Source organism: Ascaphus truei, chromosome 1, assembly GCF_040206685.1.
Source record: "Ascaphus truei isolate aAscTru1 chromosome 1, aAscTru1.hap1, whole genome shotgun sequence".
Taxonomy (NCBI): domain Eukaryota; kingdom Metazoa; phylum Chordata; class Amphibia; order Anura; family Ascaphidae; genus Ascaphus; species Ascaphus truei.
This window is the reverse complement of record NC_134483.1, coordinates 540,359,579-540,384,856: the sequence shown is the minus strand read 5'-3', so window position 1 is coordinate 540,384,856 and position 25,278 is coordinate 540,359,579. Positions and strand designations below refer to the sequence as shown.

Below are 25,278 nucleotides of genomic sequence, written 5' to 3'. Positions count from 1 at the left end.
TTCCCCCAGCTGTGTGATCCTGATCTCCCCTCTCCCCACGGAGGAGCCAGGCCTCTCTCGCCTGGACCGTTTCTCCTGTAATTGTTTTCAGCGAGCACGCGGTGCAGGGACCCTGTCACGTCCATCATGGCTCACGTTAGCTCTTTGCTGGGGATAAAAGGTTTCTCGGCATTCCCCTGCGGGGAGGCGGAAAGCACTTAGCAGCGCAGCGTCCAGACATGCATCCCCCTCCCTGAAGTGCCCTGGATTTGACACCTGCGTGCCCTTCGTGATTCACTGAAGCTAATACCGTGGCCAGTCCTGGTTTTTCTGCTACGTAGAGCAGCACAGATAGGTCCGGGATAAGTGGAGGCAGAGACGGAGGCTGTGTTGCAGAAAACCCTTTGGGTGCGAGAAAGAGATCCCATTTTTTTGGAGCAGCCTCCGGGCCTATCTTCTATATGTCGCTGCCGCACGTAGACCGGTCCCGATTATGTCACAGGAATGTAGTACCGCCGTCGTGTGCGCACAGGGACCGATACGGAGCTCGGGGGTGGGAAACTCCAGACCTCAAGGGCCACCAACAGGTCAGGTTTTCAGGATATACCTGCTTCAGCTCAGGTGGCTCAATCAGTCCCAGCATCAGTACAGGTGGTTAAATCAGTGTTGAGCCACCTGTGCTGAAGCTGGGATACCCTGAAAACCTGACCTGGTGGTGGTTATTGAGGACTGGAGTTTGCCACCCCTGATATAGCTGCTCAGAGGCAGTATAGTGCAGTATAGACATTGTACGAAGCTTTCCTTTCATCGTGTGAATTCCCAAACGCGAGGAGCAGCATTGGGCATAAAACATAAATCCGTTCTGTACTATGAGAAAATACTTGTAGCATTTAATAAAAAAAAAAAAATTACTCTGAATTACATTTTTAATGTATTATAATGTAACAAGCTTTTTTTGTTTCTATAGCAACCATTTACAAAGTCACATCCCCTTCTGAAACAGGCTCTGGCACACCTCTTTTGAGCCCCGCCCTCTCTCTAGCAGTGCACCAATTGTATCTAGTGACTGCCTGGTCACATGATCATCCCCATAGAACTTTGTATCTTTGGGCCTCTTCTGCTGCACTGACAGCCATTTAGTGAACTCCTAAGCAGAATCTTCGCCGATCGATCGACATCTTAGCTAATTACTTATCATTGTGCGGATTGTATTGCTGCGCATATTAAAGGGGGAAATAAATACATTTGGGGGAAAAAACGCCAGCTGGGACGGCTGCTTTATAGTTGCAAGGTCACCTTGGGCCAATTTGAAATAATCAAAAACAGAAAGGTCACCGCAACATACAAAGTGACACAACATGTAGTATAGTAACTAATGTTACAAAGTGACACAACATGTAGTATAGTAACTAATGTTACAAAGTGACACAACATATAGTATAGTAACTAATGTTACAAGTAGGAACTTTTTTCTTTGCAATCCTCGCTGTAGCAGCACTCCTCGCTGTAGCAGCACTCCTCACTCCTCGCTGTAGCAGCACTCCTCGCTGTAGCAGCACTTCTCGCTGTAGCAGCACTCCTCACTCCTCGCTGTAGCAGCACTCCTCGCTGTAGCAGCACTCCTCGCTGTAGCAGCACTCCCCGCTGTAGCAGCACTCCTCCCTGTAGCAGCACTCCTCCCTGTAGCAGCACTCCTCCCTGTAGCAGCCTATAACTCATATGATGTTAGCACCGTGCCCCTGAGCAGGCCCTGCTCTTTTTTTAAAAGGGGGGGGGATAAAAAGTTTAAACGCTGTTTATTTAAAGCATGATGTTCTTTAATCTCTTGCTTCTCAGGTTACCATGGTAACTTCAGACGCCACGGGGCTCTGAGGAGAGCTCCATTTTTACCTCCCACACACTTCATCTTTCAAACACACATCTTCTGAACCAAGCGCAGGGTTTCACAGTAAAAGCAGCCCTGGAAAGGGGAAGACGAGACCTGGCAGCAAGCAAACAAACTGAATCCGCACGGACTGCTGCTTCTAAGTGTAACGGGTCTTCCCTATGAATACCGCCGCTACTACCTGCTGTGCAACCTGTGTGGCTCTCAGGAGCCTAAGCCTCCGCTTGGGGAACCTGGGGTACATACATATCATACATCTCTAGGTGCAATGCCTCCACCTGGGAGGGATCCCAACGGAGTGGGAGGAGGCCCTCACAGGAAACAACCACACAACACGAACGAATATAAAACAGGACTGGCTTTACTGCATGGAAACACATATATCACGCGATAACATCATAACATCATCATGCGCCACGGCGGGCGCTAACCACACTGGGTGTCACGGCGGACACTAACCACACTAGGCGTCACGGCGGACGCTACCACCTCTAGGCGTCACGGCGGACGCTACCACCTCTAGGCGTCACGGCGGACGCTACCACCTCTAGGCGTCACGGCGGACGCTACCACCCACAATGTGACCCCACCCTGTGTCCAGTAACCCCCACCCAAATGTCTCGTACTCCCAGCGTCAAATACCACTGTGCATATGTGTGTGTGACTGCGCAGCCACTATGTTTGGTGATAGGCCTGGTTGGTGCACGTGAGTTGCCGGTTACCTGCCCGGGCTCCAGCCACGGGTACCGCGATATCAATCCGCACGATCCGACGTTGTCCTCCACACCGCGTGGGTTGAAAGTCCAGCGCGAACAATGTCTCTCCTAGTCTTAGGGTCTTTGGTGGTGTTCTGAGCCCAGAACCCACCTCGCAGGGCCGCACGGCTTCAGCACTGTGTCCCTGACTACTTGACCAAATAATGGGGCAGTGTCCCTATCTAGGGCCTGTCCCTAAGCTCCACAAGCTATTAGGTGGCTCAGGACCTAACTGGGACCTTGGGGGCTGCTGGCCTATGCAGAGGGTCACTGACCCCTGCATCCACCTCTTACCCCTAGCTGGTCCGGATCCTGACTGCATGCGTGCTGCCAAAACCCCGCGAAATTTATCTAACTGGGAGCAGGGGAATCCGGCCTTCCGATTGGCTCCCTGGCGTCAGGTGTCTCTGCCCCTAAGCACCCTGGGGGCTGGCAGTCTATTCTCGCGCATGCGCGAGCTGTCTGAGCCTCCCGCGCTGTGCATTGCCATTGCGCATGCGCAACAGCCCTGTGTATGGCGGCGCCCTGCTTCCCGAGCCGCTGGGCCGGTGGCAACGCGATCGCGGCCTTAGCGACGGCCCGATCGCGTCCCCGGCAACCGGCCTGCTCGCCGCTCGCGTCCCTAGCTACCAGGGATCTCTATGCTCGCGCTCCAGCCCGATCCACACGCGCGCTCGAAACTGGAAAGGAGGGGGTGAGTGCGCGAGGGGGGGGCCTGGCTACACGGGAGGGGGGACCTGGCTACATCCTCCCCCTGGTGAAAACTCCAACGTCCTCGCTTGGACCACATAACTTCCCACCAATGTACAAAAATTATATAATAAAAAATGCAGTAATATATATATATCTTAGCACAGGTAACTCTAAACAAGATTGCATAACTCGCTGAGCATCACAATCACAGACTGTATCTTACTACAAGAACACTGCTGAGCCTCATAATGGGGTGCCCCCATTTGATCGTAAGCAACCCTAGTTGGCGGGTACCTAACTCGTTGACTCCGTCGGAGTTGTTCTTCGGCAACTCCCTCTGGGGAGTAATAAGCATAGTCCTGAGGCCTAGCCTCTTCCCTTGAGGGGAGAAATGTCTCTGAGGGTACAAAACACGGGCTCTGTGGATCCAAAGGCTGGTCTGTTGGTGCCACCTTAGTAGGCATTGGCCTACGGGGCCCTTTACCCGTAGCTCCTTCGGGAGATGCCCCTTCTGCGTGATGGTCCCTTTGAGAGGGTCCCTCCATAGGGTCTTCCGGAGTTTCAGAGTGAGTCTCGTTAGTTACAGTCTCTTGACCCACCTCTGATAGATCGAACTCACCGTTGAGCGGTGTGGCCTGTAGTTCCTCTTCTTCATCTCCCACTTGGGGAATGGGGAGAAGGTGATTACGATGCCAAACCTTTACCCGGCCATCGGTGTCTCTGATGCGATAAACCGGGAGGCCAGGCATCGGTGACTCCACCTCATATACGCCATCTCTCCACCGGTCCGCCAGTTTATGTTTTCCGGGGATTCCCAAATTACGAAGTAACACTGCATCCCCAGGACGTAACTCTCGATACTTGACTTTATTGTCATAGCGTCTCTTGTTACCAGCATTCAGTTTGGCTGTAGACTTCTCAGCCTGTTGGTAAGCTTGTTGCAGACTGTCTTTTAGCCTTTGCACGTACTTAAAATGAGTGGTATTGAATATCCCGTCCGTTGATACTCGACGACGCACATCTACTGGAAGTCTGGCCTCCCGCCCAAACATGAGGAAGTACGGGGAGAACCCCGTGGACTCATGGCGAGTACAGTTATACGCGTGTACCAAAGTTTCTACATGACGACTCCATTCTGTTTTCTGCATTCCCTTCAGGGTTCCAAGCATGTCCAACAGGGTCCTGTTGAATCGTTCAGGTAAAGCATCTCCTTCAGGGTGGTACGGCGTCGTCCGGGATTTGGCGATGTTTAGCATTTTAAGTAATTCTCGGATCAGAGTACTCTCAAAATCTCGCCCTTGGTCGGAGTGAAGTCGGTTTGGAAGACCGTAGTGAACGAAGAACTTTTCCCATAGAACTTTCGCGACCGTGATAGCCTTCTGGTCTTTTGTGGGGAAGGCCTGTGCATAGCGGGTGTAATGGTCCGTGATGACCAGCACATTACCGATTCCTCGACTATCAGGTTCGATACACAGGAAGTCCATACACACCAGGTCCATTGGACCAGAACTCTTTAGATGGGCCATGGGAGCTGCTCGGGTAGGCAACGTCTTGCGTTGAACGCACCGGGAACAACGGCGGCAGTGTTGTTCCACCGCTTCCCGCATCTTGGGCCAGAAAAAACGGTCTCGGACTAGCCCAAAAGTCTTCTCTACCCCGAGATGCCCGTGGTCATCGTGTAGAGACTTCAACACCATATATCTCAAGTTTTGGGGTAGAACTAGTTGTCGCCTATCAGGGTGGTTATGATATTGGACTACCCTATAGAGCAAACAACTATCTATCTCGAACTTGTCCACCTCACGCATGAGTAACGCGACCAGATCTCGGGGAGCACTCTTCAATAGAGCAGGGTTCTTCCGCTGAACGGCTTGTCGGATTATGCTGATCACTGGATCTCTTAATTGATAGTCTACTAAGTCTTTCCATCTTCTGACTTTGTCCTGGGTTATGTTCATCCCTGCGGGGTCGCAGTAGGCAGCAGGGATCGCTTGCGACTGGCACCCTAACGAATCGGCAACTCTTAGTTCAGAGAATGCGACCTGATCATTGATGACGGCCGCTATACTACACATTGCTCGCATCCCAGGTCCAGGGATCTCTTCCCATTCATCATCATCAGGGGTGGCACTCAATCCTGGTCGTCGTGATAGAGCATCGGCCCCAATGTTCAGAGGCCCTGGCTTGTACTTCAGGGAGAATCGGTAATTACATAGTGTCGCCAACCATCGGTGTCCGGCTGCATCCAATTTGGCGGAAGTATTGATGTACGTGAGGGGATTGTTATCGGTCCTTACCTCAAACGTAACACCATAGAGGTAATCATGAAGTTTCTCCGTGATCGCCCATTTGAGAGCCAGGAACTCTAACTTGTGCACCGGATATTTCTGCTCACTGGGTGTCAGACTGCGGCTGATGTAGGCTACAGGCCGAAGACCCTCGGGGTGTTTCTGATGAAGGACAGCGCCCAGTCCATTGAGACTGGCATCCACATGCAGGACATATGGTTGTTCTGGGTCAGCATATGCAAGCACTGGTGCTTCAGTCAGGCTTTTCTTCAAATTCAGGAAGGCCCGTTCACACTCAGGCATCCACTTATCACCAAACGGTTGACGGGCCGACGTGGCCTTTCTCCCAGTATCTTCAGGGTATATCTTCAGCAAATTGTTCAGGGGTTTAGCTCGACTAGAGTACCCTTCCACGAACCGACGGTAATACCCACAGAACCCGAGGAAGGATCGCAGTTCCGCGACATTATCGGGACGCGGCCAGTTCACCACCGCTTCTACTTTGGCTGGATCAGTAGCAATCCCCTGGGCAGACACGATGTGTCCCACGTAGGTCACTGAGGTGTGGCAAAACCTACACTTGTCGAGTGACAGCTTCAATCCTTCTTGGCCAAGACGATCTATCACCTTCAGCAGCCTCTCCTCGTGTTCTTCTAAGGTCTTCCCAAAGACAATGATATCGTCCAGGTAAACCAGGCACTCCCGAGGATTCATGTCCCCTATTGTTTTTTCCATCAACCGCTGGAAGGTAGCAGGGGCTCCGCATATACCTTGGGGCATACGCGTGAACTGGTAGAAGCCCAGGGGACAGACGAAGGCAGTCTTTTCCTGATCCTCTTCACTCATGGGTACCTGGTAGTACCCAGATCGCAAATCGAGCACACTAAACCATTGGCTCCCGTTCAGAGCGTTCAGGATCTCTTCAATACGAGGGAGATTGTATTGGTCAGGTACCGTACGATTATTTAGGGTTCGATAATCGACGCACAATCTTACAGATCCATTCTTCTTCCTTACTACCACTATGGGTGATGCATAAGGACTCCGCGACTCCGTCAGTATTCCAGCGGTCTTCATCTCCTCCAGGACATCCCTTACATCGTCCACATCCCTGGGGGCGATACGACGAGAGCGTTCACGGAACGGAGTGGCGTCATTCAGCCTAATAGTGTGTTGGGCGCTGCGACTGCGGCCCACATCCATCTCGCTGGTAGAAAATACTGTTTTTCTTTCCTTCAGCTTGGCTGTCAGTCGATCCTTCCACTCGGTCGTCAGGGTCGAATCTCCGAAGTTGAAGTCCAGGTCGACTAACCGCTCACCTACTGCAGCGGCGTTCACCTGGGGCGCGGTTTCCACCGGGCTGACGGGATATATACTGCCCAGACTTTCTCCTACATCGATGTCCATTGGAAATGGAGAGATGTTTTGGATATACACATGGGTTCGGAGAGGAACTCGGGTCGTCCACTCTTTTACTTCAGGTATTACCCGATACCCTTTCTGGATCTCTTCCTCAGGGTCACTCTCCAGAGAGAACAGATGATCGGTCTCCTCCCGATCCGGATAACAGCACCAAACGGCCAGGCGTTTCACTCCCCCTGGTGAAATGGTCGTCAGTCCGCGTTGACGATTGTAGAGGTCCCCGTGACGCTCTAGGGCATATACTCGGTTGCACTCCTCTCTTAGTACAGGATCTAGGCGGGCATCGGCCATTGGCAATTCATTAGTCTCCTTCAAGTAGGCTCTGATTACAGCTCATACTATATCCGTATTTGTCCCCAGGATGACCGGATACTGACACTGTCCTTGAGGCTTTGGGCACACCATTGCCTCCACACTCGTGGGATGTTTCTTGCCGGTATTCAATTGAAGTATCTCCAGTTGAACGCTCACAATCCCATCGATGGGGTAATCTTCGTTGCTCAGCCCCCTCACTTTCATATGTTCCGCCGACCGCAGGGGACAATGCTTCAGGTGCTGGTCGTAGAAGTGCCGGTATATTATAGTCACTTGAGACCCGGTGTCCAATAGAGCAGCAGCATAGACTCCCTCTACTACCACACGTACGATGGCCGAAGGGCCCACCTGACAGTAGCCATCTCCCCCTGGAGTTCCTTCACCTGGGCTCAGGTCAGGAGGGGCTTCGGGAGGCGTGGGGGTGGCCTCGGTGGTTTTGGCTTCTGAGGTCTGCCTCTGACAGATCATAGCCCTGGCTGAGCTTCCTTTACGGGGCGTTTCCTTTTCTGGGGTGTCTCCATTAGGGCACTCTCTAGAGAAATGGCCTTTCTATCCACAGGTATAGCAGACGACGTCTTTGAGGTCCAGTCGTCTTGGGTAGGTGGGGGAGGATCTCCCCGAAGCCCGCCCTTTCGTTGAGGGCAACTTGGGTGGCGCATCTTCCTCTTTGACAGGTGTCTTGGTCCGGCGAGCGGAGGCTCCCGGGGTGTCACTGACCGGAGGATCTCTGACCTTGGTGCCTGCATGCAGCTTGGTATAGGCCTCATGCCCTTTTACGATCCCCAGAATGTCCATGAAGGTAGGGGGAGGTCCCTCCTTTAGTGAGCACCTGATCATGATCACGATGTGGTGAGTGGGGATGGCCCCTCGGAGGAACTGCTTGCGCCGATATTCGTCCATCTCTGAAGATAGGATGAGGCCGCACGTTCGCAATTTCCACAGGACCAGCTGGATGCGTTGCAGGAAGTCGGACAGGTCTTCCTTCTCCTTCTGTCGGAGAGCGTAATATTTGAACCACAGCTCGCTCTCCTCTTTCTCTTTGCCATAGATCTGGACTAGCAAGTCTACCATCTGGTGAGCAGAGAGATCAGGGTCTTGGTCACGCTGTGCACTGACCATGGTGGCCGCTGGGGGTCGTAGGCTTTCCAGGATTCTCTGCCGTCTGACCGTTTCAGAGCAGGGCCATTCGTCGATCACCTTGAGGGTATGCTCCTTCCAAGAATCTATACTTTCTTCGCCTGTGGGGACAGGAACCGTTCCTGAGAACGCCTTCAATTTCCTATAATTTTGGGCTTGAGCGGACGTAGTTATCGCTTCCACTAGCTGCGGGAATGTCACTCCTAACAGGGAGCCGTCATTGTCGGAGCCACTGGCTATCGCTGCTCGCTGCCTGTTAGGGGTTGGGGTAGAACTGTTCACGGACCGGTTAGTAACCGGTGATGTTGCCGGACTGCCGGCCCAACTGGTGGCCCCTTGCCTAGCATCTGAAGAGAAGGTCACTCTGGGAAGGGATATATCTGATCGGATGGGTGTACTGGTGGCCATATCTCTGTCGTCCCAACCCTCATGTCTGGGAAGGGAAGTGACGTGACTGGAAACAGTTCCCGGGTAAATTAGAGGGCACCCTTGCGGCAAAGTCTCTGGTAGATACACTACTCGTGGGCCTCTATCAGGAAGTATAGCTTGTTCAGTGGCTAGCAATAGGGTGTTTTCTTGCCGGTCAATGTTATAGTGCTTGCTGATAAGGCGGGCGCCCGCCAGACCAGGTAATGTCCTTACTGCGCTGCAGACGGTAAACATGGAGACATCAGCAGGCACGCCGTCTACAGCGACCACGTGTCGCAGAAGCTCTCCTAGCTTTTCGGCCCAGTCGGCCACTTGTTTGGGCGTGAGCGCAGACATGCTGACTGACAGGGTAACGGTAACTTCAAAGTGGGGCACCCCAGGACTCTCTCAGCAGCGCCTCCAAATGTAACGGGTATTCCCTATGAATACCGCCGCTACTACCTGCTGTGCAACCTGTGTGGCTCTCAGGAGCCTAAGCCTCCGCTTGGGGAACCTGGGGTACATACATATCATACATCTCTAGGTGCAACGCATCCACCTGGGAGGGATCCCAACGGAGTGGGAGGAGGCCCTCACAGGAAACAACCACACAACACGAACGAATATAAAACAGGACTGGCTTTACTGCATGGAAACACATATATCACGCAATAACATCATAACATCATCATGCGCCACGGCGGGCGCTAACCACACTGGGTGTCACGGCGGACACTAACCACACTAGGCGTCACGGCGGACGCTACCACCTCTAGGCGTCACGGCGGACGCTACCACCTCTAGGCGTCACGGCGGACGCTACCACCTCTAGGCGTCACGGCGGACGCTACCACCTCTAGGCGTCACGGCGGATGCTACCACCCACAATGTGACCCCACCCTGTGTCCAGTAACCCCCACCCAAATGTCTCGTACTCCCAGAGTCAAATACCACTGTGCATATGTGTGTGTGACTGCGCAGCCACTATGTTTGGTGATAGGCCTGGTTGGTGCACGTGAGTTGCCGGTTACCTGCCCGGGCTCCAGCCACGGGTACCGCGATATCAATCCGCACGATCCGACGTTGTCCTCCACACCGCGTGGGTTGAAAGTCCAGCGCGAACAATGTCTCTCCTAGTCTTAGGGTCTTTGGTGGTGTTCTGAGCCCAGAACCCACCTCGCAGGGCCGCACGGCTTCAGCACTGTGTCCCTGACTACTTGACCAAATAATGGGGCAGTGTCCCTATCTAGGGCCTGTCCCTAAGCTCCACAAGCTATTAGGTGGCTCAGGACCTAACTGGGACCTTGGGGGCTGCTGGCCTATGCAGAGGGTCACTGACCCCTGCATCCACCTCTTACCCCTAGCTGGTCCGGATCCTGACTGCATGCGTGCTGCCAAAACCCCGCGAAATTTATCTAACTGGGAGCAGGGGAATCCGGCCTTCCGATTGGCTCCCTGGCGTCAGGTGTCTCTGCCCCTAAGCACCCTGGGGGCTGGCAGTCTATTCTCGCGCATGCGCGAGCTGTCTGAGCCTCCCGCGCTGTGCATTGCCATTGCGCATGCGCAACAGCCCTGTGTATGGCGGCGCCCTGCTTCCCGAGCCGCTGGGCCGGTGGCAACGCGATCGCGGCCTTAGCGACGGCCCGATCGCGTCCCCGGCAACCGGCCTGCTCGCCGCTCGCGTCCCTAGCTACCAGGGATCTCTATGCTCGCGCTCCAGCCCGATCCACACGCGCGCTCGCAACTGGAAAGGAGGGGGTGAGTGCGCGAGGGGGGGGCCTGGCTACACGCGAGGGGGGACCTGGCTACATCAGGGACACGGTTTGGGAGAGGATGGGAACTGTCCATGTTTTCTCACTCAACTCCAGTCATATGCGGGGGGTGTCATGGCTTGTGACATTAGGATGGGGTACACGGCAAAGGAGAGAGCACTTTAATATATTGGTATTAAAGCTGCTGTTCAGGCAATATCCTGCATGTTTGTTTTTTTTAATAAATCAGTTCTGTAGTAAGAAAAAATACTTTTAGCATTTTCTGTTTTTAAAAAAACAACTTTGAAAGACCAATTTTCTTGTATTCTATTTTAACAGCCATTTGCTAAGGCACTGCCCCTTCATGTCCTGTCACAAGCCCTGGCACACCCCTTTGTCAGCCCTGCCCTCCCTTTTGCACATGTCAGTGCAGGATTGCTCATGAATATTCATGAGCTTCCACTGAGAGACAAGCAGAATATAAACAGATCCCTTCACTAATTATGTCACCAAATTTCGACCTATCAATACATGGAGAACGAATTGACCTGCAGCTATACAGTTCTTTAGGTAATTAGAGATTGCACACATGAAACTATTGAAGTAAAAAAAAAAATTAAAAAAGAAAAAAAAAAGACTGAACTGCAGCTTTAAAGCAGGTAAAAAAAAAAGTAATCTTCCTTAGGCTGCGTCCATGGTTACTGATTGCGTGCTGAGGGAAAGCGGTGCCTTCCCTGGCCTTAGACCGAGCGCCATCCGGGGGCGTGTCGGGGAGCGGGCCAGTGACGTCACGGAGCTGGTTCGCCCTCATTGGACGAACCGCTCACGTGACTGGCCCTGCGCTCCGGCAAGCGCGAAAATTTTAAATTTTGCTAAGACTTACGCTTCCGCAGCCATCAGCACTGGCACTGTGTGATACTTTCAGACCTGCCCGCAGCACTGGCACTGTGTGATACTTTCAGTCCTGCCCGCAGCACTGGCACTGTGTGATACTTTCAGACCTGCCCGCAGCACTGGCACAGTGTGATACTTTCAGACCTGCCCGCAGCACTGGCACTGTGTGATACTTTCAGACCTGCCCGCAGCACTGGCACTGTGTGATACTTTCAGACCTGCCCGCAGCACTGGCACTGTGTGATACTTTCAGACCTGCCCGCAGCACTGGCACAGTGTGATACTTTCAGACCTGCCCGCAGCACTGGCACTGTGTGATACTTTCAGACCTGCCCGCAGCACTGGCATTGTGTGATACTTTCAGACCTGCCCGCGGCACTGGCACTGTGTGATACTTTCAGACCTGCCCGCAGCACTGGCACTGTGTGATACTTTCAGACCTGCCCGCAGCACTGGCACTGTGTGATACTTTCAGACCTGCCCGCAGCACTGGCACTGTGTGATACTTTCAGTCCTGCCCGCAGCACTGGCACTGTGTGATACTTTCAGACCTGCCCGCAGCACTGGCACAGTGTGATACTTTCAGACCTGCCCGCAGCACTGGCACTGTGTGATACTTTCAGACCTGCCCGCAGCACTGGCACTGTGTGATACTTTCAGACCTGCCCGCAGCACTGGCACTGTGTGATACTTTCAGACCTGCCCGCAGCACTGGCACTGTGTGATACTTTCAGACCTGCCCGCAGCACTGGCACTGTGTGATACTTTCAGACCTGCCCGCAGCACTGGCACTGTGTGATACTTTCAGACCTGCCCGCAGCACTGGCACTGTGTGATACTTTCAGACCTGCCCGCAGCACTGGCACAGTGTGATACTTTCAGTCCTGCCCGCAGCACTGGCACTGTGTGATACTTTCAGACCTGCCTGCAGCACTGGCACTGTGTGATACTTTCAGACCTGCCCGCAGCACTGGCACTGTGTGATACTTTCAGTCCTGCCCGCAGCACTGGCACTGTGTGATACTTTCAGACCTGCCCGCAGCACTGGCACTGTGTGATACTTTCAGACCTGCCCGCAGCACTGGCACTGTGTGATACTTTCAGTCCTGCCCGCAGCACTGGCACTGTGTGATACTTTCAGACCTGCCTGCAGCACTGGCACTGTGTGATACTTTCAGACCTGCCCGCAGCACTGGCACTGTGTGATACTTTCAGTCCTGCCCGCAGCACTGGCACTGTGTGATACTTTCAGACCTGCCCGCAGCACTGGCACTGTGTGATACTTTCAGACCTGCCCGCAGCACTGGCACTGTGTGATACTTTCAGTCCTGCCCGCAGCACTGGCACTGTGATACTTTCAGACCTGCCCGCAGCACTGGCACTGTGTGATACTTTCAGACCTGCCCGCAGCACTGGCACTGTGTGATACTTTCAGACCTGCCCGCAGCACTGGCACTGTGTGATACTTTCAGACCTGCCCGCAGCACTGGCACTGTGTGATACTTTCAGACCTGCCCGCAGCACTGGCACTGTGTGATACTTTCAGACCTGCCCGCAGCACTGGCACTGTGTGATACTTTCAGACCTGCCCGCAGCACTGGCACTGTGTGATACTTTCAGTCCTGCCCGCAGCACTGGCACTGTGTGATACTTTCAGACCTGCCCGCAGCACTGGCACTGTGTGATACTTTCAGACCTGCCCGCAGCACTGGCACTGTGTGATACTTTCAGACCTGCCCGCAGCACTGGCACTGTGTGATACTTTCAGACCTGCCCGCAGCACTGGCACTGTGTGATACTTTCAGACCTGCCCGCAGCACTGGCACTGTGTGATACTTTCAGACCTGCCCGCAGCACTGGCACTGTGTGATACTTTCAGACCTGCCCGCAGCACTGGCACAGTGTGATACTTTCAGTCCTGCCCGCAGCACTGGCACTGTGTGATACTTTCAGACCTGCCTGCAGCACTGGCACTGTGTGATACTTTCAGTCCTGCCCGCAGCACTGGCACAGTGTGATACTTTCAGACCTGCCCGCAGCACTGGCACTGTGTGATACTTTCAGACCTGCCCGCAGCACTGGCACTGTGTGATACTTTCAGTCCTGCCCGCAGCACTGGCACAGTGTGATACTTTCAGACCTGCCCGCAGCACTGGCACTGTGTGATACTTTCAGACCTGCCCGCAGCACTGGCACTGTGTGATACTTTCAGACCTGCCCGCAGCACTGGCACAGTGTGATACTTTCAGACCTGCCCGCAGCACTGGCACAGTGTGATACTTTCAGACCTGCCCGCAGCACTGGCACTGTGTGATACTTTCAGACCTGCCCGCAGCACTGGCACTGTGTGATACTTTCAGACCTGCCCGCAGCACTGGCACTGTGTCACTACTTTCACACCTGCCAGCTGCCTAATCTCATTATTTACACAGGAGTGGACAGCCTGCTAGTGCTTCTGCTTGTCCAGTGTTAAGTGCTGTTATCTTTTCCCATTCACCTTAATGATATTTACTTAAGCATCAAGAGTTTTGTTTGACTCAATTAAGACGTTTTCTCCTCCTTCCTCCAGATAAAGACTTCCAGATACCTTTTTAAAGTGTCAGTCCCACTTATTAGTACCAACGTGAGATATTGGCAGAGAGGTTACATGGATAAAATCATGATTGATGTTTTTAGCTTGGCAAGTATTTGAAATCATTTTTTTGAAAGTAGCCAAAAAGCTGCTATTTTAATTATTAATTTATTATTTCTTTATTATTATTATTATTATTGCACCTTTAATAGATGGAGCTTGGCGCTTGCTCACTCTTCCCGTAAGCCTCTAATAGTTCCAAGTGCCGCTGGGTTTGTAAGTTCTGAGTGTTAAACAACAGGAGGTTAAACATAGACACAGTAGCACACCACACTGTAAATAGCATGTACAGCTGCTACAACGTTTGGCGTTGTCCAGTGCAATGGGTGACGGGGCAGCAGTTTTCCGGGAGACATTCTCGGAATGCAGGTGCTGTCCCATCTGCGAGGTGCTGTCCCATCTGCAAGGTGCTGTCCCATCTGCAAGGTGCTGTCCCATTGCTCTCCGTTGCATGAAGAGATTGCATGGCTGCAGGCGGAAATAGGCCGGTGTTCTGTATCCTTTTGACCCACACAGGCTCCACCTTAGTGGCGACTGCTGCCTCAGAGGTCTCCCTGGAGGTGAGAGGTCTGGACCCAGCCATTTACACATCTCACGCATGCCTGCATGTCGCCTCTTTCCCTGCTAATGGTATTAACCCATCTAATTTAATACCGACCAAACTTAAGACTCACATCACAAAAGAAGCATCCCACTAGTCTGCACTCCTGGCTACTGTCCCACACCCACAGTCACTCCTACCACCCATTGTGGCAAAGCACTGCCATCTCCTGCACGTATTCCCTAACCTGCTGTCTCTGTAAGTCTCCCAACATACCACTTAGATTGTAAGGTGTCTGCGTCAGGGATTTCCTTTCCTATTGTATAATTATAATTTCATGTACTATATTGTCTTTGTGCAGCGCAGAGTACACTTTTGGCGCTATATAAAAGATATACATGCATACTACCATGGGCTCTGGCAGGGTGAGGGTTGTAGCTCGCAGGCACTTCTGGCAAACTGTTCCATTGTACAGCTCCTATGCTGCACTAGCAGCCCAGAACTGCCCCAAAGAGGCACCTACTGCAGTGGAAGAGGTTGTGGGAGTTTGTGGAATGAATAGGAAGCACACAGCTGGGGGAAATGGGATCCCAGAGAAGGAGCCACTGTGGAATGAATAGGAAGCACACAGCTGGGAGAAATGGGATCCCAGAGAAGGAGCCACTGTGGAATGAATAGGAAGCACACAGCTGGGAGAAATGGGATCCCAGAGAAGGAGCCACTGTGGAATGAATAGGAAGCACACAGCTGGGGGAAATGGGATCCCAGAGAAGGAGACAGTGTTGTATGTAGATAAAGCTTCTCTACATTTTAGTTAGGTCGTTGACGGTGTCCCACATGGAAGAATTGGCCATGCACGGGATTGGACTCTAAATAAAGCGGCTGAGCAAATAAGACATTGGTTGAAGGATAGAGTGGCAGCAGAGAGTGGTGGTAATTGGAGTATATTTAGAGGAAGGAAAGGTGAGCAGTGGGGTACCTCCAGGATCTGTACTAGGACCGGTGCTGTTTGTGGAGTACCTCCAGGATCTGTACTAGGACCGGTGCTGTTTGTGGAGTACCTCCAGGATCTGCTCTGGGACCGGTGCTGTTTGTGGAGTACCTCCAGGATCTGTACTGGGACCGGTGCTGTTTGTGGAGTACCTCCAGGATCTGTACTGGGACCTGTGCTGTTTGTGGAGTACCTCCAGGAGCTGTACTGGGACCGGTGCTGTTTGTGGAGCACCTCCAGGATCCATACTGGGACCTGTGCTGTTTGTGGAGTACCTCCAGGATCCGTACTGGGACCGGTGCTGTTTGTGGAGTGCCTCCAGGATCTGTACTGGGACCGGTGCTGTTTGTGGAGTACCTCCAGGATCCGTACTGGGACCGGTGCTGTTTGTGGAGTACCTCCAGGATCTGTACTGGGACCGGTGCTGTTTGATGTCTTTATTAGGGAGAATATAAATGTTTGGGAGGGGTGTGTGCTTTATTTGCAGATAGCACAAAGCTTGGGGTTGACACTGTAGGGCGGGTAAACAAAATGGCTAATGATTTAGGAAGATGGGAGGAATGGTCAAGCGTTTGGCAACTACAATTTAATGCCAAAAAGTGCAAAATGATGCACGTGGGTGACGGGGAAAAAAATCTAAAGTCGGAGTACAAGATTAATGGCGCCATAATGTCACCTTCTGCAGAGGTAAGGGACCTGGGCGTCATTATTTCAGGTGACTTAAATAACCGAGCAATGTAACAGCGCAGTGGGGAAAGCCAGCAGGATGTTATAGAGCAGGGGGGTGCAAATTGGGGGGGGGCGCAAGAGTTTTTGGGGGGTTACAGGGGGGCGAGGCGCAAACATAGGCCCCACGCTCTTCTCCAAGGCATTCAAATTAAATGCTGGGGACAGCAGGAGGCCTCTGTACTCTCTCCTACCATGGCTCAGAAGAGAAGACTCGTTGCTGTGGCGACGCAACGTCACATGACCCCACGGCATCAGACGACGCTCTAGGAAGGCGCGGGGGGGGGGGGGGCGTGAGCATGGTAGGAGCGGTGGCGGGGGGGGGGGGCGTAGCACCGAAACTTTGCGCACCCCGGTTATAGAGAGAGAGGTATTAGCAGCAGAAAGAGAGGGCTGGTGGTGCCGCTATAGATCATGGGTGAGATCTCACCCAGAGGACCGTGGTTAGATCTGGGGATCACATCTCCAGGAGCACAGGAATAAAGGGGAAATCGGGCAAAGACTTGCTACAAAAAAAGGGTGCATGATCTACAGCATAATACTGATCAGAGCTGGGTGCCCTTAGCTTGCCTCTCCTTAGCTTGGAGAAGACAAGGGAGGTGTGGGATACATTAACATTTAACAAAGTACAGGAGGGAAGTATATGTCAGAAAAAGGAGTGGTGGAACAAGTCCATGCTCTGAAGCTGGAGGCTGGCAGACTCGGGAGAAGTACTTGAATGGGTGGTGGAGCAGCTTCTCAACCGAGGTTTTAGAGTGTTTGGGACAGACCAAAGGGCTATCCTAAATATTAAAGCCTGGGATCTGAGGTTTTGCAGCCGATCGGAAAAGGGAGAGACTGGGTGTGCTTCGTGGTTCTTCCCTGCCACCAAATACTATGTTTCTGTATCCACTTTAACGTGTTTAATACAATCCAAGATCTGTGCGATTCGCACTTCTGTGCTGGGAGATCCGCGAGGACTTGCTGTCTTTGGCATTAATCGGCTTCGTTGATTCCCCCCAGTGGCGGCTTTATTATTAATGCCGCTAAACCGGCATTGTAAATTTGAGATGAAACACTGTTTATAAATGATCCTAAGTTGGCCGCAGAAGGTAGCACGCTGCAGCTGGCTGTGTAAGTTACCTGTTTAGTCTTGTGGGCTGATCAGCGTGTTCCTTGCAGACTGCATTAACGAACGCTTCCCTAATTACGCACCTCCATTTTTCCAGGCGCAGGAGCAGAGAAATTTGGATAACATCCTATCCCAGCAAACCAAGGGAGGCCTTGGGAGGAAATCGAAGAAGGACTTCTGCCTAAGTCCAGAGGTGAATGGCACGAGCCCCATGTCTGAGCAGGATTCTGGGATCCTGGATGTGGAAGATGAAGATGAGGAAGAGGTAACGTGGATGGCTGGTTTTTATGTAGGGTGAGTCTGTGTGATGGAAGTGAGAGGTAGGTGTCCCTGATGTTTCTGTGTGGGAATGGTATGTCCTTGATGTACCTGTATGAGAAGTGCTGTAGATGCCCCAGATGTTTGTGTGTGAGGTGTTATGTAACCTTGCTGTTTTGGTATCAAAAATGTGTTATTGGTGAAGCTGTAAGATTTCACCCCAGTCCTCTTTATAGGAAGAGGCGTCCCAGGTGTGTGGGGAGGTGGTAAGATTGTTAGATTACCCTGCCGGTGGCTGATTAAAGCTTCGTAGGTGGCCATACAGATGTAGCAGGACTTACTGGCACAGTGTCTGCGTGATCGTGCCGCTGGGGGGTTTCCATGCTTCCGAATGGGATCCATCCCAGTGTTAATCCTCCGGTGCCGGGTACCGCCGTGGGTGGCAGGGGCACCGAAGATCCTTAATCTTGCTGCATCTGCATGTACATGGTAAGAGTGTTATCCCAACTGTGTATGTCCATGGAAATCTCGCTTGTTCTCCAAGAGGAACCTGAATGTCGGCACGTGGCAGGGTTTGATCATACTGTACATAAAGCACTCCATCATATTGAGAAAAAGAGATGGTGTGCGTCTTAAGACTAAATATAGGTTTCCATTTCTGAGATCTTAAATCTTAAAACGTGATGAAATTTAAGTGTGTGGGGCTAAAATAAGAAGTGTGTGTGTGTGTGTGTGTCTGTGTGTGTCTGTGTGTGTCTGTGTGTGTCTGTGTGTGTCTGTGTGTCTGTGTGTGTGTGTGTCTGGTTAGCGCACCCCTTCCTCTTAATGCAGGCTCTGCACCTCATGTCTCCGACAGGCGCCTGGCACTCAGGACCTGGTGGATTTCTCTCCAGTTTACCGCTGCTTGCACATCTACACTGTTCTGGTAAGTGTCCCACGGGGCCCCCGGCCTGCACTCGCTGTGCATCGAGGGGAAAATGCAAGAGAGTAACAAAAAGAAACGTGCAGGCTTTGCAAAGGGATTTTTAAGTAGTTGATTTTTTTTGAAGGCTTCATTCACTAAGATCCGAGACCCGTTACCCATCACTACCAGTGGTGGCAGATCAGTGGGAATGCATCAGTGGGAATGTACCTGCTGATGTGCTGCGCTTGCGCATTGCGCTCACATTTCCGTGTGACGTGATCACGTTTTGCTGTTTAACCCCTTTGCACAGTAGGGGGCAGTGTGTGGCCACGCCTGGCAGGAAAGGGATTCATGTTTCCTCTGGTGATCATAGGGTGTCAGGCAAATACCCCCCTTCTGTGTGATCGTAGGGTGTCTCACTGCAAATACCCCCCTCCTGTGTAATCATAGGGTGTCTCACTGCAAATACCCCCCTCCTGTGTAATCATAGGGTGTCTCACTGCAAATACCCCCCTCCTGTGTAATCATAGGGAGTCTCACTGCAAATACCCTCTCCTGTGTAATCATAGTGTGTCTCACTGCAAATACCCCCCTTCTGTGTGATCGTAGTGTGTCTCACTGCAAATACCCCCTCCAGTGTGATCGTAGTGTGTCTCACTGCAAATACCCCCCTCCTGTCAGATGATAGGGTGTCTCACTGCAAATACCCCCTCCTGTCAGATGATAGGGTGTCTCACTGCAAATACCCCCCTCCTGTCAGATGATAGGGTGTCTCACTGCAAATACCCCCCTCCTGTCAGATGATAGGGTGTCTCATTGCAAATGCCCCCCTCCTGTCTGATCATAAGGTGTCTCACTGCAAATACCCCCCCTCCTGTCTGATCATAGGGTGTCTCATTGCAAATGCCCCCTCCTGTCTGATCATAGGGAGTCTCACTGCAAATGCCCCCCTCCTGTCTGATCATAGGGTGTCTCACTGCAAATACCCCCCCCCCCCCCACCTCCTGTCTGATCATAGGGTGTCTCACTGCAAATACTCCCCTCCTTTCTGATGATAGGGTGTCTCATTGCAAATGCCCCCCTCCTGTCTGATCATAAGGTGTCTCACAGCAAATACCCCCTCCTGTATGACCGTAGGGAGTCTCACTGCAAATGACCCCCCCCCTTTCCGATCATAGGGTGTCTCACTGCAAATGCCCCCTCCTGTCTGATCATAGGGTGTCTCACTGCAAATACCCCACTCCTTTCTGATCATAGAGTGTCTCACGGCAAATGCCCCCCTACTGTATGATCATAGGGTGTCTCACTGCAAATGCCCCCTCCTGTCTGATCATAGGGTGTCTCACTGCAAATACCCCCCTCCTGTGTAATCATAGGGTGTCTCATTGCAAATGCCCCCCTCCTGTCTGATCCTAGGGTGTCTCACTGTAAATGCCCCCCTCCTGTCTGATCATAGGGAGTCTCACTGCAAATACCCCCTCCTGTCTGATCATAGGGTGTCTCACTGCAAATACCCCCCTCCTGTGTAATCATAGGGTGTCTCATTGCAAATGCCCCCCTCCTGTCTGATCCTAGGGTGTCTCACTGTAAATGCCCCCCTCCTGTCTGATCATAGGGAGGCTCACTGCAAATGCCAGTTAGCTTGTCCAAAAACTGTTTTACAATGGAAAATAGACATTCTGTTCTGATCGGGGCCATTTTGGTGCCTTAGGCCTCGGTTATATAGTATGGGCGCATAACGCCACACACGCCTGTGCTAGAAGCGATCCGTGGTTTGTAGGATGGCGCGAGGGCGCGGCGGAGACGTGAGCGGTTTGTCCTCATTGGCTGAACCGCGTGACGGCCGGATCACATGCCGGGCAAAATCAAAATGTTGTCTCGCGAAGTGTCGGCCGCTCCGTCGCTCTAGTGCGCCCACGCGGGCTCTGTGGCCGTGCGCATTGCCTTACGGCCATTTGTTTTCGGCGCGCGCGGGCCGTCGCTCATACTATGAACGCGGCCGTACAAACGTTGAATGATTCTTAAACTGACAATTTTACTTCTTTGTATCCTGTGAAAAATGTAACTTTTCCCTTTTTTTTCTGGGTCCGCTGAATTCACGCTTCTCCGCTACTTACGTTTCTCTGTTTGACTAATGTGATTACTTTAAAAAGGACAAAACAAAAATGTTTTCTTGTAGATTTAGGAGAGCGACAGCCTCGTCACTAAAAGGCAGCAAGTAAACATTCGCTAAAGCTATCGATTACCACGAAAAAGTTCAGTTTATGTAAAACTAGCTCAAAGTACCCGGTGTGGCGGGAGAACAGACAAACAACGGTCCAAAATATATAGGAGACACATATCCACGTTTTCTCTTATAAGATGTTTAGAAATCAGCTTCATTTAACCCGTAGTTTGTATGAGGCACGGTCTCTCTAAGAGATATTGAACCTGAAGCCACGTTACTATCAGGGTACCGGTAGTGAAGTCTCCCCCAGGCTCCCCGGAATGCCACGCCGGAGATGTCCCGTGGTGTCCTGTGACTCGGGTGTCCCCAGATCCTATTAGTTAACAAGATGCGCATTAATGTGCTTTTCATGCGAGCCCTGCCTGTGATGTGGGGGCATTCAGCAAGGGCCGTCTGCATGTCTGGTGTGTGCGCCCGTAGCATGGCGTTCTTCATGACCGTGGGCTGACATTTTCAAGGTATGAGTGATGTACATGTGGCCTTTATTACAGCCGGTATGGGGGAGAATCGAAGCCAGAAAACATGCTTTTTATGACCTTCTCCTGCTGCAACCCTGAGCAGTGCCGGCTGTCACCGGGCTATTGTGTGACACTTGTTAAAACCGCAGGCTAACCTCCGGTGGGAATATTCACATGCAACAATGTAAAGCTATACTGAGCATGGTTACGGTGCAAGCCCCTCAATCACTGACCCTCACTGCTGCGTTAATAGAAACATTGCGGTTTTTATGACTCTGCTTTTCGTTGTGCTGATATTTGCTGGCTTCTGCGGGACCATCTCGTAGTGCAGAATAAAAGGAGATCCATGTACAAGTGGTCCATTCTAGCCGCCGTTTCTGTTCCCGATGAACGGAGTATCCGACGCATTCCGCGGAACGCGTCATCCGACGTCGGAACGGGTTGTCTGACACTTGCGGCCGCTCATTAACGTGGGATTTCGCACGCTGACGTTTTCACTACCCGCCGGCAGTTTGCGGAACGGATTCCGTGGGATAACCAAGGGACCGCCTGTAGTAACAAAGGAGGGAGAGGGTGTCGGCGGGAAGGATACCTTTTTATTGGACCAACCTCTGGTTGGAAAGCTTGTAACATATCAGGTACTTGTTGGTTGAATGAAAGGTTTCCAAACCCACCGACACCCTCTGCCTCCTTTGTTACTACATAGTGAGAACAAAGCGCTCGATGACCATGCCTGTCATAGAGAAGGGGTTTAACGCAACAAATAACAATTGGAGATGGCGTTTAATTATTTCAATATTTCCGTGTTGGTGAAACCGCGCCAATGTGAAGGGCAGAAACCCTTCAACCTTTTAAACCATGTTTATAAGTAGTGAGCAGTATATTTGTTGATGATCTAAATACGCGGCATTGCTTGGAAGTGGTGAAACTGTGTGGGAGACAGATACGCCAAATAAAGAGCGCAGCACGCCGTGACACGTTATATTTCTTATCCAATCGTGTCTGGCCGCAGGGCGTCTCCCACCAGCTTCTTTTTTTTTTATCTGCCAGAACTAGGATTTGACGTCTCTCTCCTAATGTGCAGCTCTCACTTCGTTAATTGACTTATTTAAGCAAATGTGATAATAAACTTATATAGAAACAATGCGGCTGCCAATAGATTTTCCTCCTAAAGCTCAAATCCGAGCTGTTTTCCCCCCCATTGGATTGAAGCAGGGGGTCTCTGGAGATGTACCCCATTAATTTCAGCTCCAGGGACCCCCTGCTTCCAGAGATACTTACCTGCATAGTGGGTGCCGGTAGCTGCTCAGCTAGCAAGGTTCACGTCCTAGCGGAGTTTCAAAGCTCCCTTACCCTGCGGGCCAATGGGAAGCCGTGACATCATCGACTTCCTATTGGCCATGTGACGCGGGAGCTTTAAACTTTAAAGCCCAGCATGAATTGCTCCTTTAAGCTGTCGCCCAACACAAGTGTATCCTCGTACCCAATTATGGAAGAGGACCTTGTGCAGGCGTGTGCTGTGACAGCTCGGGCGTGTGCTGGGACAGCTCGGGCGTGTGCTGGGACAGCTCGGGCGTGTCCTGGGAACAGCTCGGGCGTGTCCTGGGAACAGCTCGGTCGTGTCCTGGGAACAGCTCGGGCGTGTCCTGGGACAGCTCGGGCGTGTCCTGGGACAGCTCGGGCGTGTCATGGGACAGCTCGGGCGTGTCCTGGGAACAGCTCGGGCGTGTCCTGGGGACAGCTCGGGCGTGTCCTGGGAACAGCTCGGGCGTGTCCTGGGACAGCTCGGGCGTGTGCTGGGACAGCTCGGGCGTGTCCTGGGAGGGCTCGGGCGTGTGCTGGGACGGCTCGGGCGTGTCGTGGGACGGCTCGGGCGTGTCGTGGGACGGCTCGGGCGTGTCCTGGGAGGGCTCGGGCGTGTCCTGGGAGGGCTCGGGCGTGTCCTGGGGACGGCTCGGGCGTGTCCTGGGAGGGCTCGGGCGTGTCCTGGGGACGGCTCGGGCGTGTCCTGGGGACGGCTCGGGCGTGTCCTGGGGACGGCTCGGGCGTGTCCTGGGGACGGCTCGGGCGTGTCCTGGGGACGGCTCGGGCGTGTCCTGGGGACGGCTCGGGCGTGTCCTGGGGACGGCTCGGGCGTGTCCTGGGGACGGCTCGGGCGTGTCCTGGGGACGGCTCGGGCGTGTCCTGGGGACGGCTCGGGCGTGTCCTGGGGACGGCTCGGGCGTGTCCTGGGGACGGCTCGGGCGTGTCCTGGGAACGGCTCGGGCGTGTCCTGGGAACGGCTCGGGCGTGTCCTGGGAACAGCTCGGGCGTGTCCTGGGAACAGCTCAGGCTCTGGTTTTCTTGGGGCAAATCGGGCAGACCGCTCTGACGGGAACCACTCCACTTCCGCTCCCACCCCCCGACCTCGCATGGTGGGGAAGTGTGTGAGGTCCGACCGCACCATAAAGGTTCAGAAACATTGCTGTAACACTGACCCTTACTGAACCTGAATAATGGGGGGGGGGGGGGGGAAGAGTCAGGGGGAGGGGGGGGGCGACGGTGACTCCTCCTGTGGGATTACAGTACATTTCTCTGCACTGTCTGAGAATGTTAAAAGCGGGCTTCAGCCCAGACACTTCCAGCATTCTCCTGGTAAACACATTGTTTATTGTTCTCTTTAACTATTAAATAAAAGTAGAATTGCCATGTTGTCACTTTTTATGGTGCCATTTATGGTACAGGAAGCATCAGACTTCCATGCAATTCCACGTAACTTTCCACTCTCCTTAGATAAGACAAACCTTTAAACTCACCTCTTAAATGAAGCCTCCCAACAGCCTGCACTCATGGCTCCTGTCCCACACCCACTGTCACTCCTACCAACCATTGTGGCCAAGCGCTGCCATCTCCTGCACTTATTCCCTCACCCGCTGTCTCTAACTCTCCCAACATACCACTTAGAGTGTAAGCTCTCCGGGGCAGGGATTCCCTTTCCTATTGTCTGGCTTTGTTTGCGCTTGTGTTATAATTCACTGCGCTGCATTTGTAAAGCGCTGAGTACATTGTGGGCGCTAAATAAATAAAGATATACTGCTAACTCCTCGGCTGTATCACTGCTACTAACACCCAGCCTCCCGTGCACATGTGAAATTATAATGCCTCTCTCCTAACATCCCCTCTGTCCGGTTACACCGTGATCTCTGTGCCAGGCAGGGCCACTAATGACGTGACACCGCAGGGACAGGCCGTACAGAGGCAAATCCACAGCGTTTATTACTGTGATCTAGCACGGTTATTTTCTAGATCTTTAGACCAGTCTTTGTATATTAAACGCACATTTATTACCTTACATAAAAACTTGTAAAGGTTTTCGTGACTGGGCCTTCAAGCTCTGCTTCCTCATATGCGAAGGAGCTTCGCACAGAGGGGGTCTTCTCCAGTCCTCAAGATCCCCGCAACAGATCAGATTTTCAGGATATCCCGCTTCAGCACAGGTCGGCCACTGACTAAGCCACCTGTGCTGACGCTGGGATATCCGTAAAGCCTGGCCTGTTTGGAGGAGGGGGAGAGAGGGGTGGTGTTGTCAGGACCGGGTGTTGAGAACGTCTGGCTCAGTGCTTCATATTCCCAGGGAATCGCAGCATAATACAAGTAACCCGATGCTTTCAGCAGCCGTGCCTTACGTGGCGGTGACGCAGCATAGCGCTCGGATTTGGAAATGTCCCTTTTTGGGTGCCTAGTTATGGGGGGTTTTGGAGTTTGCAGAAGGCAAGTGGAATGATGGGTAAAAAAATCCCTGTTCATGAAATCAGACTTCTTTCCACCTGGGGGTCAGAGGGTAGAGGTCAGAGGGTAGAGGTCTGTTCCCTTACATTAGCCTTTAGCTTTTAGTTGGATAAAACCCCCCACCTGATTTTATTT

At 52.5% G+C, this 25,278-nt stretch overlaps 1 protein-coding gene across 6 annotated transcripts in view; it reads left to right on the top strand.

Moving 5' to 3' along the window:
• Window positions 1-25,278, top strand: part of EXOC6B (exocyst complex component 6B) — a 434,433-nt gene that overhangs the window by 204,149 nt on the left and 205,006 nt on the right. For 5 of the 6 annotated variants that reach the window (XM_075573282.1, XM_075573265.1, XM_075573275.1 and 2 more), the window contains exons 7-8: window positions 17,626-17,793; window positions 18,643-18,711. The exons of the other annotated variant lie outside the window; for it this stretch is intronic. In XM_075573282.1, coding sequence (XP_075429397.1) covers window positions 17,626-17,793; window positions 18,643-18,711 — 237 coding nt within the window. The remainder of the gene's footprint in view (window positions 1-17,625; window positions 17,794-18,642; window positions 18,712-25,278) is intronic. 6 annotated transcript variants of the gene reach the window in all.